The sequence below is a fragment of the Cyprinus carpio genome, chromosome A24, assembly GCF_018340385.1.
Source record: "Cyprinus carpio isolate SPL01 chromosome A24, ASM1834038v1, whole genome shotgun sequence".
Taxonomy (NCBI): domain Eukaryota; kingdom Metazoa; phylum Chordata; class Actinopteri; order Cypriniformes; family Cyprinidae; genus Cyprinus; species Cyprinus carpio.
Genome location: NC_056595.1, coordinates 18198698 through 18216201, shown reverse-complemented (window position 1 = coordinate 18216201; position 17504 = coordinate 18198698). Strand labels below are relative to the sequence as shown.

The 17504-nt window shown below is 36.0% G+C and overlaps 1 protein-coding gene across 2 annotated transcripts in view; it reads right to left on the bottom strand.

The window, feature by feature from the left end:
• LOC109089254 (disco-interacting protein 2 homolog C-like) overlaps positions 1-17504 on the bottom strand; it is a 112543-nt gene that overhangs the window by 3213 nt on the left and 91826 nt on the right. The window contains exons 23-38 of one of the 2 annotated variants that reach the window (XM_042714507.1): positions 17237-17438; positions 17018-17118; positions 14619-14699; positions 13470-13599; positions 12836-12951; positions 12643-12754; positions 12450-12563; positions 11837-11960; positions 10328-10496; positions 8162-8332; positions 6872-6901; positions 2027-2088; positions 1035-1092; positions 861-935; positions 596-770; positions 401-524 (exon numbers count right to left, since the gene is read on the bottom strand). In XM_042714507.1, coding sequence (XP_042570441.1) covers positions 401-524; positions 596-770; positions 861-935; positions 1035-1092; positions 2027-2088; positions 6872-6901; positions 8162-8332; positions 10328-10496; positions 11837-11960; positions 12450-12563; positions 12643-12754; positions 12836-12951; positions 13470-13599; positions 14619-14699; positions 17018-17118; positions 17237-17438 — 1844 coding nt within the window. Of the gene's footprint in view, positions 1-400; positions 525-595; positions 771-860; positions 936-1034; positions 1093-2026; positions 2089-6871; positions 6902-8161; positions 8333-10327; positions 10497-11836; positions 11961-12449; positions 12564-12642; positions 12755-12835; positions 12952-13423; positions 13600-14618; positions 14700-17008; positions 17119-17236; positions 17439-17504 lie in introns of those variants that run through there. The other variant, XM_042714506.1, reaches the window with a different exon arrangement.

Sequence of the window (17504 nt, the reverse complement as noted above, 5' to 3'; positions counted from 1 at the left end):
TATTAGAATTTAATTAAGTTTTTTTTCCCTTTTAGACAAAATAGTATAACTAGTCTACATTTTAATATCAAAATAAATAAATTTGACTGTTTTTAGTTTAAACAGTAAACTGTTTTTAGTATAGATACTATACATTTTAATATCAAAACAAATAATCAGTTTGATAGATTTTTTTTTTATGTTTTTTTTTTCATTTATTTAGATAAAACAGTATAAATCTGAATATCAAAATAAGTTTAGTTTTAAGTGTTTTAATTTCATTTATTCATAATGGTATAAACATGTTAATCTTTAAATAAATAAATAAATGACCAAATTTTAATATCAATACATCCCTAAAAAAATAAAACAAAAAAGATACTCCGATTGGAAATGACCATTCCATTTCCATTTGTCGTACCATTCCATGATGCTCTTGTGGGTGCGTATCACAGAGGTCTCTATGTCGATGGGGTGATACCTCATTCCTCTCAGCTCCATGGCTTCATCCAGAGCACCCACTACATACAGAGCATCATGCCGCTCTGGAAACACAGAGGATGTTAGTATCATTCTTCGACTACAAATTAAACTAGAACCAAAGATGCATGATCACCTCCACTTGCATCTGTGAGTTCGGTCCTGCGGAGGAAGCCCAGGTAGCCGGTACGCGCCCATACGGTCTGTGTGTCTCCGAAGCTCAAGCGTGAGTTGAAGTGATCAGACTGCAGGGCCTCATCGCCGTACACCGTGAAGTAACCGCTGCCATTATGGGCACAGTGAACCCAGATCTAGAGACACAAAACAGCCCAGGAACACATGAAGTCGTGAAGAGCCACAGATGATTTCGATTTGATCTTTATCCTGCAATACGAACTCACCTCCCCTAGATGGGAGTCTCCCAGCGGACCCTTCGTTTCAGGATTGGCGATGATGATTCGAACTCCAGGTAAAATCTGGTAGAGGATGAAATTGAGATTCAGTAATGTAATCATTTCAAAACACACAGCCAGATGGAGTCGAACTCGAATTGTTGGAAAGTGCCCTGCAGGTACCTTTCCAGACTCCATGAGGGGGAGACTGTGTGGGGAGCCTCGCTCGACCAGACGCACTCTGAGGAAAAAACAAGCAGACTGTTGCTTTCCTGAAAAATGATCAATTATCAGCTCATAAACACAAATGTAGACACGACTAATGACATTTTCAAAAACACATTCCAACACTCCTGAGTAAAAACAAATGTTTTTCCAGAGTGAGAAATACTAAAATAACACTAAAGATGCATGTGCATATAGTGCAACTATTGTCTTTTGAAAAACTTGGAAAAAAAAAAAAATTATTATTGTGAGAATTGATTAAAATATTTATACAATGTTTAAAAGATTTTTACAAAATGCCTTATCTAATATCTATTTAATTAACAGATTAACTTAACACATTTACTGAATTTCATATTATTACAACCACAGGTCAGAAATCATGACTATTTGTGGATATTTTGAAAAGTAAAAATTAAAAAAAAGTTTTTACTTGAAAGTTTTACACAGTTAACATTAATTAGGGTTAGGGTTTAGGAAGATGTTGTCAACTTGAAGTAAACAGTAAGGATAATATTTTATTTACTTAAGTAAAACGACAATATTAAAGCCAATTATTTAATTTAGCAAAAACATGTTACCTTTATAACATCACACTTAATATTTTTGACAATGTTTGAAAAATGTAACCTATCACAAAGTATATTTGATGGAAATTCAACAAATAAGCTGAAATGAATGAATTCAACAGATAAATATATAAGAATGGAATTTCAACAACTAAATTGTTTATACTTCAATAAATATGTGGTAATTCAATTTTTTGGCTAATACTTTACAATGAAAGGTACTTCCTCTAATTTGATCATTTTCTTTATTTGCTCAATGCACAAAAACCAAAAGATAAGATTATTAATAAGAAATGTATGCTAAGTCTGGCAGCTTTACATTATGCAACACCAAAATATAAAGAAAAAGTACACCTAATTTGCTATTATTAAATCTCTCACCTGTCGTGTCGTAGAGCTCTCATGTCCACGTACACAGTAGTCGGGTCTGGTCCTGATGTCCCCTGAAACGCACATCATGAAGCCATTAAGCAGGAGATACACGCTGATACAGTTTATACTGCACAGAGAACTAGCTATGAGTGATTTCTGAAGGGAGGGGTAGAACTGGTCAATTTCCTCTGAGGCAACCCACTTTAGCTGTTAACTAGTTAGTAGCAGAGCCTAGAAATCACAGACTGAAAATGATGAAAAAGATAAGGAGTTTGAGGAGTAAAAAAAAAATAAATAATAATAAAAAAAGGCGAGACAAGCAGCAAACCGAGACAGAAACAACATAAAATTGAAACCATCACCCTGAAAGGCACACGGTTATAAATGATGCCTTGAACGGAGGCGTTTTAGAGAGCAGAGCGAAAAATAGGAATCGTTTATGAAGCCGAGATGACAAATGTGTGGGTGTTTGTGAAGCAGAGAAAAAGACGGCCGCAGATGAAAGCTGACAGACCTTCAAAGATCTGAATCTTTTGCTTGTGGTGAAAGCGCCCCAGTATTGCAGATCTTTCGCCACTGGGTGGACAGGAGAGCATTTACTGGCTGCTTCATAAACTTAGGTCTGCCTTAAGGCTCTTTTAGACCCCTATCAGGGCTTCAATGCTGCTCCCAACACAAGCTTAATACGATGCTTTGACCTACACATGAAAAGTTCAGCAGATAGCGTCATGGACGGCCACATTTCAGGCTTTCTGTCTTCATGTTATAGGCTATAACAGGCATAAAGGTGCACATGGGTAAAAGACTCACAAGTTTGTCTTCTGAACCACTAGATGGCACAAAAACTGTCCACCACCTCCGTGGTTCACTATGCACCTAGAAATTTTGGCTGGTCTGACAGCAACGTTGAAGAGTTGATCTAATATTTGATGTTATATAAAATGTTAAAATGAGAATTGTTAAAGTTACCAAATATATTTGGGGACAAAGGTCTGGTTAATGATTTTCAATTTTGTAATTAAAATCAACAGTTTTTTAATAACTGAAGAATAAGTAAAAGTACAGTATTTGGGGTAAAAGGCTAAGCTAATGCTTTGACGATATCTCGTACAGCTTGGTATGCAGGATCAGTCTCTCTTCCATTTGGATTTTCCTTATGTCAGGTGAACTCTCCAGTAATCATTGATGACGCTTTGCAAGGTCAGCAGCAAACAAGACCGACTCTCTGAGTCTGAGCATGTCACGTTCCAGCGTTTGAACTGCGCATCGCTCCTAGAGTTTGCTGCATTTGAGGACCAACGACATGAGTCATGTGAAATGGCCTTTATGGAACAATACAACTGAGAAATGAACAGACAGAATACAAACAACTGCTGCCTTTGAGTACAAGCTACAAATGAACACTCTTTGTTTTTATCAAATGAATGCAATTATTTTTCATGACTTATCATTACTGAATTTGCAATGACTGTTCATGATGAGGCAATCAGACGCCCCAACTCCATCTGAACAAAACAATATCTAGAATAGAGTACTGCAGAGGTGATGTATTTTGATAGACCAACACAGAAGTTAACATTACCCTTGTTCCCTTGATAAAATCCCAGTAGGAAATAAGCTCTGTCACCAACAAACGTTTGATTCTTACATGTCTTGTTCAGTCTTTCTGGGTCGTAATCTTTTTTTTATTGAGATTACTGCCCAAGAGTGCAATTTCATTTTCATTTGCTAAAGCACTTGTATGGTGTGAAGATGTTTAAAGGGTTAGTTCATCCAAAATGAAAATTAGCCCATAAATTACTCACCCTCAAGTCATCCTATGTGTATATGACTTTCTTCTTTCAGTTGAATCCAGTCAGAGTTATATTAAAAATTTCAATCTGATCCATCAAACTCATCCATTGCACTCATCTCATTCCAAGTGCATCATTTCAAAAGAAGTTAAATAAAAAGCACCCATCCATAAAAAAAGTGTCTCACACGGCTCCGGGGGGTGAACAAAGTCCTGTAGTGAATCGATGCATTTTTACAAGAAAAATATCCATATTTAAAACATAATCACTTTAATGTAGCTTACGCCAACAGTTGTACACAGAAGCAGTTCCAGGAGCATGACGTATTAGGACAGCGCTGCGCATGCACCGGTGAGTCTCGTGAAAATCAATGTTTGTTAACAGAGCAAAGGAAGCAAAGTTTCCTTACTTCAGCAAAGGAAAACCAGTCTCCTCTCGGCTTATATCGAAATCCGTGTGCGTCACTTCTGAGAGGCGCATGCGCAAAGCCAACCTCCATACGTCATCCGCCTGGAGCTACCGTGTACAACAGTGAGCGCAAGCTACATTAAAGTGATTATTACATTTTGAATATGGATATTTTTCTTACAAAAATGCATCAATTCGCTACAGAAGGCCTTTGTTGAGTGGCATGAAACAGCTTGAAAGATCAAAGACAATTTTTTTTATAACTCCGACTGGACTCGTCTGAAAGAAGAAAGTCATATACACTAGGGGTGGGAATCTTTAGTCAACTCACGATCCGATCTGATTCCAGAACGATTCTTGATCTACTTTTTCCCCCTTATAAATTATTAAGTCTACCGACTTGAGAATCTTAAAATCCTTACATTTACATATCCTTACATAAGTAATTAAGTACTTTTAAAAATAATTACAAATTGAAAAAAATAATTAAAACGGTTATATATTAAGAATTTTAAACTAATACAATTTCAAAACATAACTAACATTAATTATAATATATTAATATATCTGTCTAATCATGTCTAAAAATATAACAATTATGTCTACCAAGCTCTGATAATGTATGGAATATAATATTAACAGACTATCCAAATGTTAATAAAACAATAGGCCTATACCTGTAAAAGCACGGATGTGTCTGTCACTTTAATGGTATAGTTCACACAAAAATTAAATTAGTCATAATTTACCCAGGTTGTTCTAAACCTGCATAAATTTCTTTCTTCCGTTGATCACAAAAGAAGATACTTTGAAGAACGTGTCCCAACTAAACAGCTGATGGTTGTAGCGTCCACAGTAAGGTAAATAAATAAATAAAAAAGTAATTGGGGACCAGAAACTATTTGGTTACCCACATTATTTAAAGCATCTTCTTTTATGTTCAACATAAGAAGGAAATTATTACAGGTTTAGAACAACTTGTGGGTATGTAAACGAATTTTCATTTTTGGGTGAACAAGTCAAACAGTCCACCGTGAACAACTGAAATGCCTCTCTGCAAACTGCGCGTTCATCATTAGTTACTGGACAGACACACTGATAACTTTCCCTTTCAGCGCTACATCTGGAGAGTTTGGTGTTCAAAGGGCAGAAGTGAGCTCCTAGATGCATTAAACCTCACACTGAGTCGCGCACAGCCTCATGCGCGAGCAGTCTTCACAAACAAAGCGCGCGTCAGCATTTGAAATTGAAAGCAGCCTTCTGTTAGTAAGGTTCATATTTTAAATATATAAGTCCACTGCATTCCAAACCACATAAATTATTACTTCGAAGAGCATTTGTAAGGAAAATACAGACGGGCGAGACCGCATACTTCAAGTGTAAAGCGCGTGTCTCTCATAGCGCATCCTGTGCAATGAAGCATGCGAATGTCCTTGTAATTCACTTCAACCTTTCTCAACTTTTTATGAAAGATTATTTTACGGAAGGTTCGAGTGGTGTAAGTGTGTGAGGAATTGGAAGCAAGCAGGGTACGGGTGTTTCTAAAGAGCGTCATCGTGCATCTGGTTAAAAACTACGCTCAGAATCGATTCTGACATTCTCAGAATCGATCCAGAATCAGAGAGAGAATCGCGATGCATCGAAGCATTGATTTTTTTTCTCCCACCCCTAATATACACCTAGGATGACTTGAGGCTGAGTAATTTATGGGCTAATTTTCATTTTTGGGTGAACTAACCCTTTAATGTCCCAGACAACCTTAGTATTCCCATTTAGCCACTTGTTAGCAATTTTCAATTAAAAGTAAAATAAAAATAAAAAATTTCTTTTTCCGATGTGTTTCTTGTCACAGAAAAAAAGTGTGAAAATATCTTGGGTTTGTGAGACCTAATTTCAGGCCTTTAACCAAAAACCCACTCTAAAACCCACTGACTTTGGGACGATGGAATTGAAAGTGCTAAAAATGATTGTTTCCAGGTTTTGGCATACAAAAACAAGTCATCCCCACAGCACTCTCTAATATGTAGTTCCCAAACAAAAACAGGCCAGGAGAGGCCTCTCTGTGTCTGAAGCACAACAATCGGCTCTGTCGACAAGACACGGTCCTTAGAGACGCATTTCAGATCACTGACTCACACAGTGCTGGAGTCTGTGATATTTCATGTGTAGGCACTCGTGTTCCGAACAAAGCCCCTTGTGTTTGTGATGTCACGGCAAAACAATGTGGCGGACAAGGGAGGGGAAGCACGAATCCACCTAATGGCTGTGATTATAGAGCTGTACGCTACAGGAACACTACTAATGACTGCAGCTGCACAATAACACGCAACTCTTAACCCCGGTGTAAGTCCAGGTGAGTGGCAATCTCACTCGGGGAGGGTTGGATCTCACCGCTCTAAGGTAAGACCAAACCGAGGGCATCTTTCCTGTTCAAAGCTGAGTCCAGGAAAGCAGCCCATTAGGTCAGCAATTAGTCTGATAAATTAGTCACATTGATTGGGATGGATCCGGCCATTCACTTCCACTACATTAGCAAAAGCCACACACCGCAAGGATCAAGAGCCCAGCAGCCGAGGGGTAAAAAAAAAGCTGAAGTCGGACCCCATTCCACACCCAGTGCCAGAACGAGCGGGGAGCGTTTGGACTTCCCTACCTGATCCGCAAGCTTCCCGAGCCTGTGGGGCTACAACAGCCAGTGAGCAGATGAGAGACGGGGAGAAAGTGAGGAAAGAGGAATATGGGGTGAAGATTTATGGATGTGACAAAGAAAAGGAATAAATATGAAATACAAAAGAAGGAAATGAGAAGCATGTGGGACAAAAGAACAAAAAACAACATGCAGACTGTCAAAATAAGAAGTGACGATCTGAAGATATTATTGGTCAGTATTATTTTTCCTGACCCAAACAGTCTTATAAGTAAATATAATATTCACAAAGTTATACAGGTACACATTTACATTTTATTTTTAACTATAATAATTTCAATTATTTTTCTTAGCAGCTGATGTCACCAAAGCTGTTATTATTGTAATAGATTATACAATATTTTATAATTATATATTATATAATAATATTGTAAGATTTCATTCATTTCGACTTTAGTTGAACGCAAAGCTTATAATTTTTTACCTGTGAGGTTGTTTAGACTATTTTATGATTTAATGGTCATTAGACTCCTAGGTGTAAAATAATTCATACAGTATCTCTAGTATGTAACCATAGAAACATCTGTAGTATGACTGAGTTGTGTGCTGCTTTTTGCCTGGTAACAAAAATTCTTCACGAAAGCAGGTGGGTGGAAGTTATAACTGCTCTTATTCCAAAACAAACCCTCCCAGTCTTGTGTTACCATAGGAAGGTTTATTTTGTGAAATGGCCATCTGACTGTACTTTATCCCACTTAATGAATAGATACTTGGGAAATTAATAAATAAACGGGCATGAAATGCTAATTATAGTTTAATTTATTATATTTTATACACTACTGTTCAAAGATTTGGGGCTAGTAAATTTTTTTTAATGTTTTTAATGAAGTCTCTTTTGCTCACCAAGGCTGCATTTATTTGATCAAAAATACAATAAAAACAGCAATACTGTATGTATATATGAAAAATATACCAGCATTATATCATCAACTGGCCACTCTACTCAGCAGTAGCTTTGGAAAACCCCATATCAGTTGACAAGTAATATTTTTGACGTGTTCTACATATATGTTTATTTCAGTGACCTGATTTTACCTCTACAGCATCAGGATATCCAATAATGCTGCACTACTCTCACTCGGAACGCAAACTAAAGGCACAGTGAAATCCTCTCAGCAAAGTCTGAACACTAATCCCGGCTGGAGTCGGCTTGCTAAAACAAGGCTGGGATTGGGATTACGGTTTTCTGGTCAGCACCAGATTAACCGCTGACACACTCACTCAAACGTAACTAACCTGCAGGCAGATGGCCAGGTTCACTCTACATCCAAAGGAAGTGCTGACGGCTCGCGGGTGCAGGCCCAGGTCTTTAAAGAGCTTGGAGAAGGACTGGGTGAGGGCTATCCTGGGCCTTTCCTCGGCTACAACCACACACGTCCTTACGCGGGACAGGTCAAGTCCACGGGACTTAGGAACAGGACAGAGAAAGAAAAGAGAGCAAATGAGTCATCAAACTTTAAATTTCGAAAGTGTAAATAAAACAACTGCTGCCATTAAAAAAAAAGAAAGAAAAACAATTATATCTATATATATATATATATCAATATCTATATATCTATATCTATATCTATATCTATAATATCTATATCTATATCTCTCTCTCTCTCTCTCTCTATATATATATATATATATATATATATATATATAAAAAACCTTACACACACACACACACACACACACACAGTGGGTATAGAAAAGAATCACCCCCAAACATGTCAGAAAAAAAAACCTTAATCAAAACACATCATAATTACAATAAAAAGCAAAAATCTTTCACTCTATTACACTACTCAATAAATAAAAATATAAATATCAAATACATAACAACACCATAAAAAAAAAATATATATATATATATATATATATATGTATATATATATATTTTTATTTTTATATAAAAAAATTTTAACAAACACACACACACACACACACACACAGTATAAATATATATAGCTTGTAACATTAAAAAAAAAATATATGTAAAACATAATACATAAATACAACTGCAACAATAATTTATAATATATAAATAGTAATAATAATATATGTTAATTAATTAAATATAAATTAAATTTTAAATATATTTAATATTAATGTATATTGAATTTAAATATAATATTTTCTAATGATTAATTCCCACTGGCTGATGTCACCAAGGCATTTTATTACTATAACAGATTATATTAATATAATCATATTCAAAATCATATTCATACCAAAAATGCCCTTTGACCAAATATAATAATGTAGAATATGGATTGACGGTACACATCAGGACTGGACTGGTTGTTGATACCAGATAATAAGAAAAAATTATTTAAAATTATTATTTCTATATCATTTATAAATATATTATATTTTAATGAATTGTTTATTATTATAATTAATATGTAATATATAATTTTAAATATAAAATTTAAATTTAAATATTAATATATTTAAATAATTTCAAATATGTTTTTATATTAAAATATTATTGTATATTTAATAATTTTCAATGATTCTTTCTTATCAGCTGATGTCATCAAGGCTGTGATTATTATAATACTAGTATAATTATAATCATAACCATAATGAGTCAGAAATATAATATAATATAATATAATTTCATACAGACACCCATACTAATAAAAAATATAATATAATATAATATAATAAAATAAAGTTTATTATTGTCATTGTACAAGTGCAATAAAAATTCTGCTGTGCAGTACCTGAATACTTTCATACAGACACCTATACTAATAAAATAAATAATTAAAAATAAATAAATGATAAAAACAACACAGTGTATAAATAATTAAAAGGAAATGCTCATGTGGCAGCAGAGAGAAAGTTCTTGCTCAGTTTGATTATTGGGATTATAATATTATTGTATAATATAATAATATTTTAATTTAGAATAACATGCACTAAAAGTAAATAGGGTCAGTTTATACATTATACATTTATTATAATGTTTTTCTTGAAGCTTAATTTAAAGAAAAGCTGAGGGAGTTGGAATGACAAAGTCTGGGTAAAAGAAAACATTTTCACAGTTCTACCTCATTATACCAAAAAATGTCTCTCATTTTTCCTCCTCATTGATTGTTGTGATGTTAATAAACTGTACTGGGCTCCAGACTGCTGTTAGTAACTATGGCAATCTCACTGACTAAATCAGAGTAAATAAAACAAGATTTTACAAGACAGCCTCGCCAGGAGGCACGGACGGCCTTTCCTTCACTAACTCAGAACAGACCTTAATTACACACACAGTCACACCTCCTAAACACAGAACACACACACACAAGACCACCAACAATCACCTTCTGACACTGCTGCATATATAACATGAGATCTTAGCGCTTCCTCAAGAAGGAAAGGAAGTGAATGATTGACACTTTAGAGAGAATCTGGTACCTTGAGAGATTCTGTCTGCAGGCCCAACCCCTTGGTGCAAAGCTCCATGACGGAGTACGAACAGAACGTGTCTCTGACCCGAAACTGACTGACAGCCAGCAGCCACAGAGCAGGGTTCACCTCCAGCTCGGACGGGGGAATCAAGATGGACTGATGCCCTGAATACACACTTTATCCAGTGGGAAGAGACAGAAGAAAACACAACGTTACCACCACACAACACAAGAGCAGAGGAACCTACCCACCCTGACAAATAAGACACATTGGGAGAACAACACATCAGTCAAGCGAGACAGGAGCTGAGCACACACTTTTACGCTAGAGAAGACACAGCACAGCATAAAAACACACTCGTGTGAACGCAGCACAAAACCAAGATTTTTCAAGGCAGCAGTGTATTGAGAAACTGGTTCAATACTTGTGCGGCTCGTCTGCCTGCAGAGCGTTTCAGCCATCTGTGTTTCACTGATGCGACTAAATGACAGGGAAATATAAAATACTCCAAAGATGAATTGTAACTTTGTGACTGAATTGTTACATATCCAAACAATTGAACGAAATAGTCCAGGTTCAAAATGACAGCATCTGTGGCACGCTAATGATTACCACATTTTGAGCTGTTCCTCAGTTTTAATTACACTCATCATTACAGTAAATGACTCATAATTGAGTTTAAAAGAACTTTGAGTTTTGTGAAAGCACTATTCATTCTTCTGGGCAAAAGTCCAGTAAATTGACAATAAATTGTTTTATTTGAGTTATAAGAGGTGAAAACTGCATATAACTTTAGACAGCCAAGATTAGTAAGTGATTAAAACATCATGTTTAAAAAGTATACATGATTAAGTCTTGTAAAAAGAAATTTTGCATGCTCGAAGTATAAGGTGACGGCTTACAGGTTGAAATACTTATTTTTGTAGTTACATTTCATTCTCTGGAATTAGTTTTTACTGTTTATATTATCAGGGTTTTTCCTACATAAGAGTACAATATGCCCTGTTTATTTTCTTAATTTGTGGAGTTCACATTTGCTATTCTCTGGAATTGAGTTTTTAAGGTTTATATTATAATATATTTTGTGTTGTTTTAGTAAAGGTTCTCCAAAAATATATAATACTAAAAAGAAATAGTTTATTTAAATTCAAAATTATTTATATTTTAACACTCACATCATAAAGCAGCTTCCCCCACAGAAATACCCCCATCCCAAATACCACGATGCCTCCTATTCTACTGTAAATATAATTATTGCTTGTTTTTACAAACTGAGGGATGGAAATCATTTTCTTAGGAAATAGAGCTAAACTTGTATTGAACTCTGAACATTCCTTAAAAAAAGACAAATCAACAATATTGCAGACAGTGTGAACAAGTTCATAAAGATCAACTGTTTCATGTTGAAATTCTGTTGCACATGTTTTTCCGTGCTGTAAATTCAGACTTGGTGTGACCAGGCCTTTAACCTGCTCTATTAGAATGAGTGTGATTGTGTCAGGTGGCGTCTCTCACCTGCAGAGGCACCAGAGGACAAAGCCGAGGCCACAGTACGGATCCAGGCAGATGGCCACCTCACGAGAGGGATACAACTCGTAAAACTGGAGCTTTATAGAGCGGCTCAAAAGGCACTGGTGCTGTGTGGGACATCCGAGAAGACATAAAAAATATAACAAATTAAAACCACATATAGAAGTAATTACAGCAGGATTCTGAGGCACTCAACAGATCAGTTCTTGGTTTCTGTTACTTTGTTACTAATTATTTAGTGCCATGTGGGAAATGCTAGCATATGTAAGTGTATGGGGCTGAACAGGATTCTGAGGCACTCAACAGATCAGTTCTTGGTCAAAAGAACAGAAGAACTACACAATACTGGGTGGTCTCTGCAAACACTCGTGGCTCCCATGACATAATAGTCTCTGCCTGCTCAAAACCTGATTTTCATCTCTAAACAATAAAAGAAGAAAAGTTCCTCTGTGCATATGACACCTGATCTCACCAGCGGCTAACTGAGAGGGTTTTATGTCTGTGAGATGAGTTTCCAAACGTTTTCTTCCTGTTTTTTGTGTTGGGGAAATAAAGAGCAGGGGTTTCTTATTACACACAACGGGTATAATTAATATATTTACCTTTACTCCTGCAAGCATCCCAGTAGTAGAGACACTGAAGTCCAAGTAAGCCAGTGTGTCTGGATTGGAGGGTTTGTAGAGCTGAGGGGGCTTCTTCTTTGGCAGATCATCTGGAAAACATGTTAGATATTAAATGAATGCTCATTTAGATATTTTTAAGAAGCCACCTGACCTTTGACCCACTCTCACCTGTGTCCAAAACAGGAGGCCACGCCCTGACGTCCACTGCGGCAGACGCCTCCTTTGACTTCAGGAGCTTGGAAATGACCTGTGAGGTCATCACACAAGCCGATCGGCTCACCTGAACACAAATTCATGCATTAGCGGCCATTTATTTACATATCATAAACTATATACGGAAGTATTTGAGGACAACACCCACTTCCACAATCATTTTCACAGTGGGCAGGGTGGTGGCGATGTTCTGCGGATGTGGGGGTCGCACTGTAATTGGTACACAGCCGGCATACAGGCATCCGTAAAATTCATAAACCAAATATATACCGGTCTCAAATGATCAACTAAAATAATTTAAATGGGTCTCTCATGTATTAAGTGTATTTAAAGGGAGTCAAATACAAGGGGTAATTTAAAATCTCTCATGTATTAAGTGTATTTAAAGGGATAGTTGAACAGTTGACAGTACTCATTGACTTCCATACTATGGCTACCGTCAACTGTTTGGTTACCAACATTGTTCAAAATATCTTCTTTTGTGTTCAACAGAAGAAAGACACTCATATAGGTGTGAACAACTTGAGGGTGAGTAAATTTACATTTTAATTTTTGGGTGAACTATCCCTTTAAATAATTTCTGACCATTATATCCAAGCCAGACTGTGATGTGTCTGGTGTCGTATCTGAATATAATCTTAGGGACATCTTCACTGCACTACACTGTTCTTCTGTTCTCCTGATGCCACATAATTTGAGACCCCTGGTTTAAATGAGTATAATAGTATGAATATAGTTGGACTTATCACAGATTTAAAGTTGTAGATTTGTAGCTGATGGTGTCGTACCAGGCGGGTACACCAGCGCAACATGATCACCATCCTGCAGGTGGCCTCGCTCCATCAACATGGCTGCTATCTTCTCCGCCCGCTTATGCAACTGAAGACACGTCAGTGAGCTCAGGACTGCTCCCTATGTTCACACACATACACAAACGTATCAGTTTCCTCACAGTTCATGATGAATTACAACAACATTTATGACAACTTATCTAATGAGGTCATCAAAATATAAAAATATAATAAAATGACAAATATCCAAAAAATTAAAAACTTTATAAAACCAGAATACACCATAGACATTATTAAACAAAGCACAAACCAAGACATTTTTTTTGTTGACTTTTGCCATACACTTGACACCCACACTCCAAAACAAAAAAAAAAGTTTAATTTACACTTTACAAACCCACAACCCATAATCCTAAATTTAAACTATAATTCTAATTACACTTTCTTAACCCAGAATGCTAGTGGTATTCTTTAATTGTAAGTAGTTTTCTTTATTTAAAAAAAAATATGTATATGCAATATATAATGCAAATATATATACTATATATAGTATATCTCATATATCATATATATATATTTATTTTTTATATATATATTAATAGATATATTTATTTTTTTTTATAATTTTATAGATGTTATATTTAATATATTAATAAATAAATAAAAAATATATTTAATTGTTTTTTATTATTATTATATCTGTGTATACATATGCTGTTCTTTTAAACCTTCTATTTATCAAAGAATCCTGAAGAAAAAATAAATAAATTCACGGTTTCCCCAAAACCTTAAGCGCAACTGCATTCAATAATAAGAAATGTTTCTTGAGCACCAAATCAGCACATAAGAATGATTTCTGAAGGACCATGTGACACTGAAGACTGGAGTAATGGCTGCTGAAAATTCAGCTTTGCATCAGAGAAATAAATTACATATTAAAATGTATGACAATAGAAAGTAGTTATTTTAAATTGTAATAATATTTTGACAGTATTACTGTTTTCACCTCAAATAAATACATATTTGGTGAGCAGTTTTCTAAAAAAATTCTATCTATCTATCTATATACAGTACATACATATACATATATATATATATATTTAAAAGAAAATATTTTATAATATAAAATACACATCATACTTTTGAGCTGAGGAGGGTGAAGAGCACGTGATCTGGGGTGGTCTGGGCTCTCCACTGCAACACCTCAGACAGGAAGAGGAACTATGGGTGGAAAAAGAAAGTCTGAGATGATTATTACAAAATCCAAGATATTTAAGTATTTAATGGAGATTATATAATATTCCCAAAGAGCCATATCATTACTCAGAAGTTGAATCAGAAAATGTTAATTTTTTGCATACGAGTAAGTGGGTGTTAAGCAAGCCTGATTTAATTTATTGTTTTACCAAATGCAATATTACAAAGGTAAGATGACATTACATACACAGGATGCTTTTTTTGCAATTAGTAAGACCTGTTAAAGTCATTAGCAAGTGGCACTGCTGTTATCTGAAGGTTGAAAGTGAATGCAGTCGAGTGTTACCTCATCTCCTAGAGTTATTTTCGGATTGCATTCCTCCTCTTAAAAGAATGAAATAAAACCATTTCCATTCACTCAATGGGCCCGATTTTCATAGGCATGAATGGATGGAAGCAACACAAAAAAACAACAACAACACAAGCTTGGGGGTGTAAAAATGGAATAGTCATGTACGGCTGTGTTTCTTTGAGCGGTGCAGATGGCGGAGGTAACATTTGTTGGTGTCAGACAGCACATACCCATGCAGTGCTGGAAGGGTGTGAAGGAATGAGAGAAAGAGAGAGGATGAGGAAGGCATGCAAGAGGCAGCGGTTAACAACTGTTGTGGCACAGTGTGTGTGTGTGCATTTTTGGGTCTGTGCACATGCTTGCTTGAATGTGTGTAAGCATATGTGGTTTGTGTGTGCGGCCGACAGCTGTGTGTGTGTTAAGGTTACGGTTTTGTGCACAGCAGACATGCTGATGGAATAATGGCTGCCATCTTTCAGCCTGAGAGGGCAGCATAATGGATTGTATTTGAGTTGAGGTGGTTGACTGACAGCACAGCAAAACCAAAGACATCAACTCAACACAAACGGCACAAAAAATAACCAAATCAGCCCTCCCAAACAGAGCCCAGCGTGCAATCATTATTCTAATGGAGTGCTTTACATTTTTGGCAAAAAAGGAATGTTTTAGAAGCACAAAATTGTCAAGTTCTGGTTCGGTGACATAATTTTTTAACAGTTTCCCAGAATGCTCTCTGTAGGGGTCGGGTATGAAACGATCCTGGCTGAGAGCAAGAGGTCTGACAAGCTGTCAGGGGTCAGTTCCTCTACCACAAATCCAGTTGGGACAATTACTGCGTGCCACACAGGGTCCAAAATGAACACTCGGCAGGTGCCAAATGCGTGCAATAAGTTGGCTGGTAACTTTTATAAGGGACTGCAACATATTTAAATCGAACTGTAAGATTGATTATCTGACTCTCACTGATGTAAGAGACACAAGCGTTTCAAATCCACGCCAACAACTAAAGGAAAAACATCTGTTGTGACTCATCCATCGTCGAGTAACTTGGAAAATGTACTATCAGAGGTTTAATTAAGAGGCCTTAAGTTATCCATGTGGCAATATATGTGGAATATTCCTAACATTAAGCCACCAAAATGAAAACACAGGGAAGAAAATCACAATCTGGCTACATGTTTTTATAAAAGGTGCAGGAGAAGGAACCATCTCATATTTTATGCTTTTATGCTAAAAAAAAACAACAACAATTAGAGAAAAACAACAACTATTAAAAAAAAAAGCAAGAAAAAAGAAAATTCCACAGACTCCTTTTAAAAAGTATTTAAAAGAAATATGATGCATTTATGTATGTACAGTGTCTGTGTATGTATATGTGTATATATATGATTAAAATACAAATATATATGAATTGTTTTTATTTTTTATTACTTTTTACTATGGACTTCTTTTTTTTGACTAGAAAAAAAATTGTTTGTAAAAAAGAAAAAAGGAAAAATGCAATTCCACTGTTATGTATGTAAGAGCGTATATATAAAATAAAAAAAATATATATATATATATATATAATTCCCAATGTATAGTATAAATACGTAAAACGTTAAATAAATTATTAAAAAACAATATATATATAAAACTATTAAAAAAATTAATTGTATAACTATATATTTATTTAAAAAATGCAAAATATAATTTCTTAACTTGTAAATACTCTCATTCACTGGCACTTTTTGCTCAGTTTTGGACCCGAGTGCTACATCTCCTCTGAGAGCTATTATAATACACCCTAAGGCAGATAATATCTCTCAGAACCAGTTATTCAAATGTACTGAAACACTGGCTCCAAACACAAATATGTGCTTATTTTTGTGTCTATTCTTGGCTGGATGGGACTCTGTTTGCTGGAAGTGAGGAATGAATGAGAGGGAAGGGAGAGTGAATGATGGATGAAAATCGAGGCCCCATGCTACCACACACACACCTTTCTTGCCTGATCATTATCTTCGATCTGACCCAGATCTCTGCCGCTGGCCTGAGCGATCCTCTTCCCCGAGACCAGGTTTCCCACCATCACAGAGGCGGGTCCAATCTCTGCAGGAACGAGCACAGGAAGATCATCACAAACAAACAAACAGACAACACCACACACACAGCATTTCTGACGTTCTATTTTTGTACGACATCTGAGGTGACCTTGCTGCAGACAGACCTGGCTGTTTCTGTCTGGGTTTGGGCAGGTTGGTGACGCAGGTGTGAGGGCACATTAGGACGTTACAGGGATGTAGGGAGCCTTCCAGAAACAGCTGCTTGGTCTCCGACAGGTGGATCCCTCCCAGAGGAGTCTTGGGAAGGGTGTTAGCGGGCACCAAAGCCAAACAAAACACCCCCACGTTGTGGATGCTGTCTATCGCCTGCAGAAAGAGACATATTGGATTGTCAGGTGAGGTTTAAAAATAGAGTTCGTAAGGAGCTGAGAA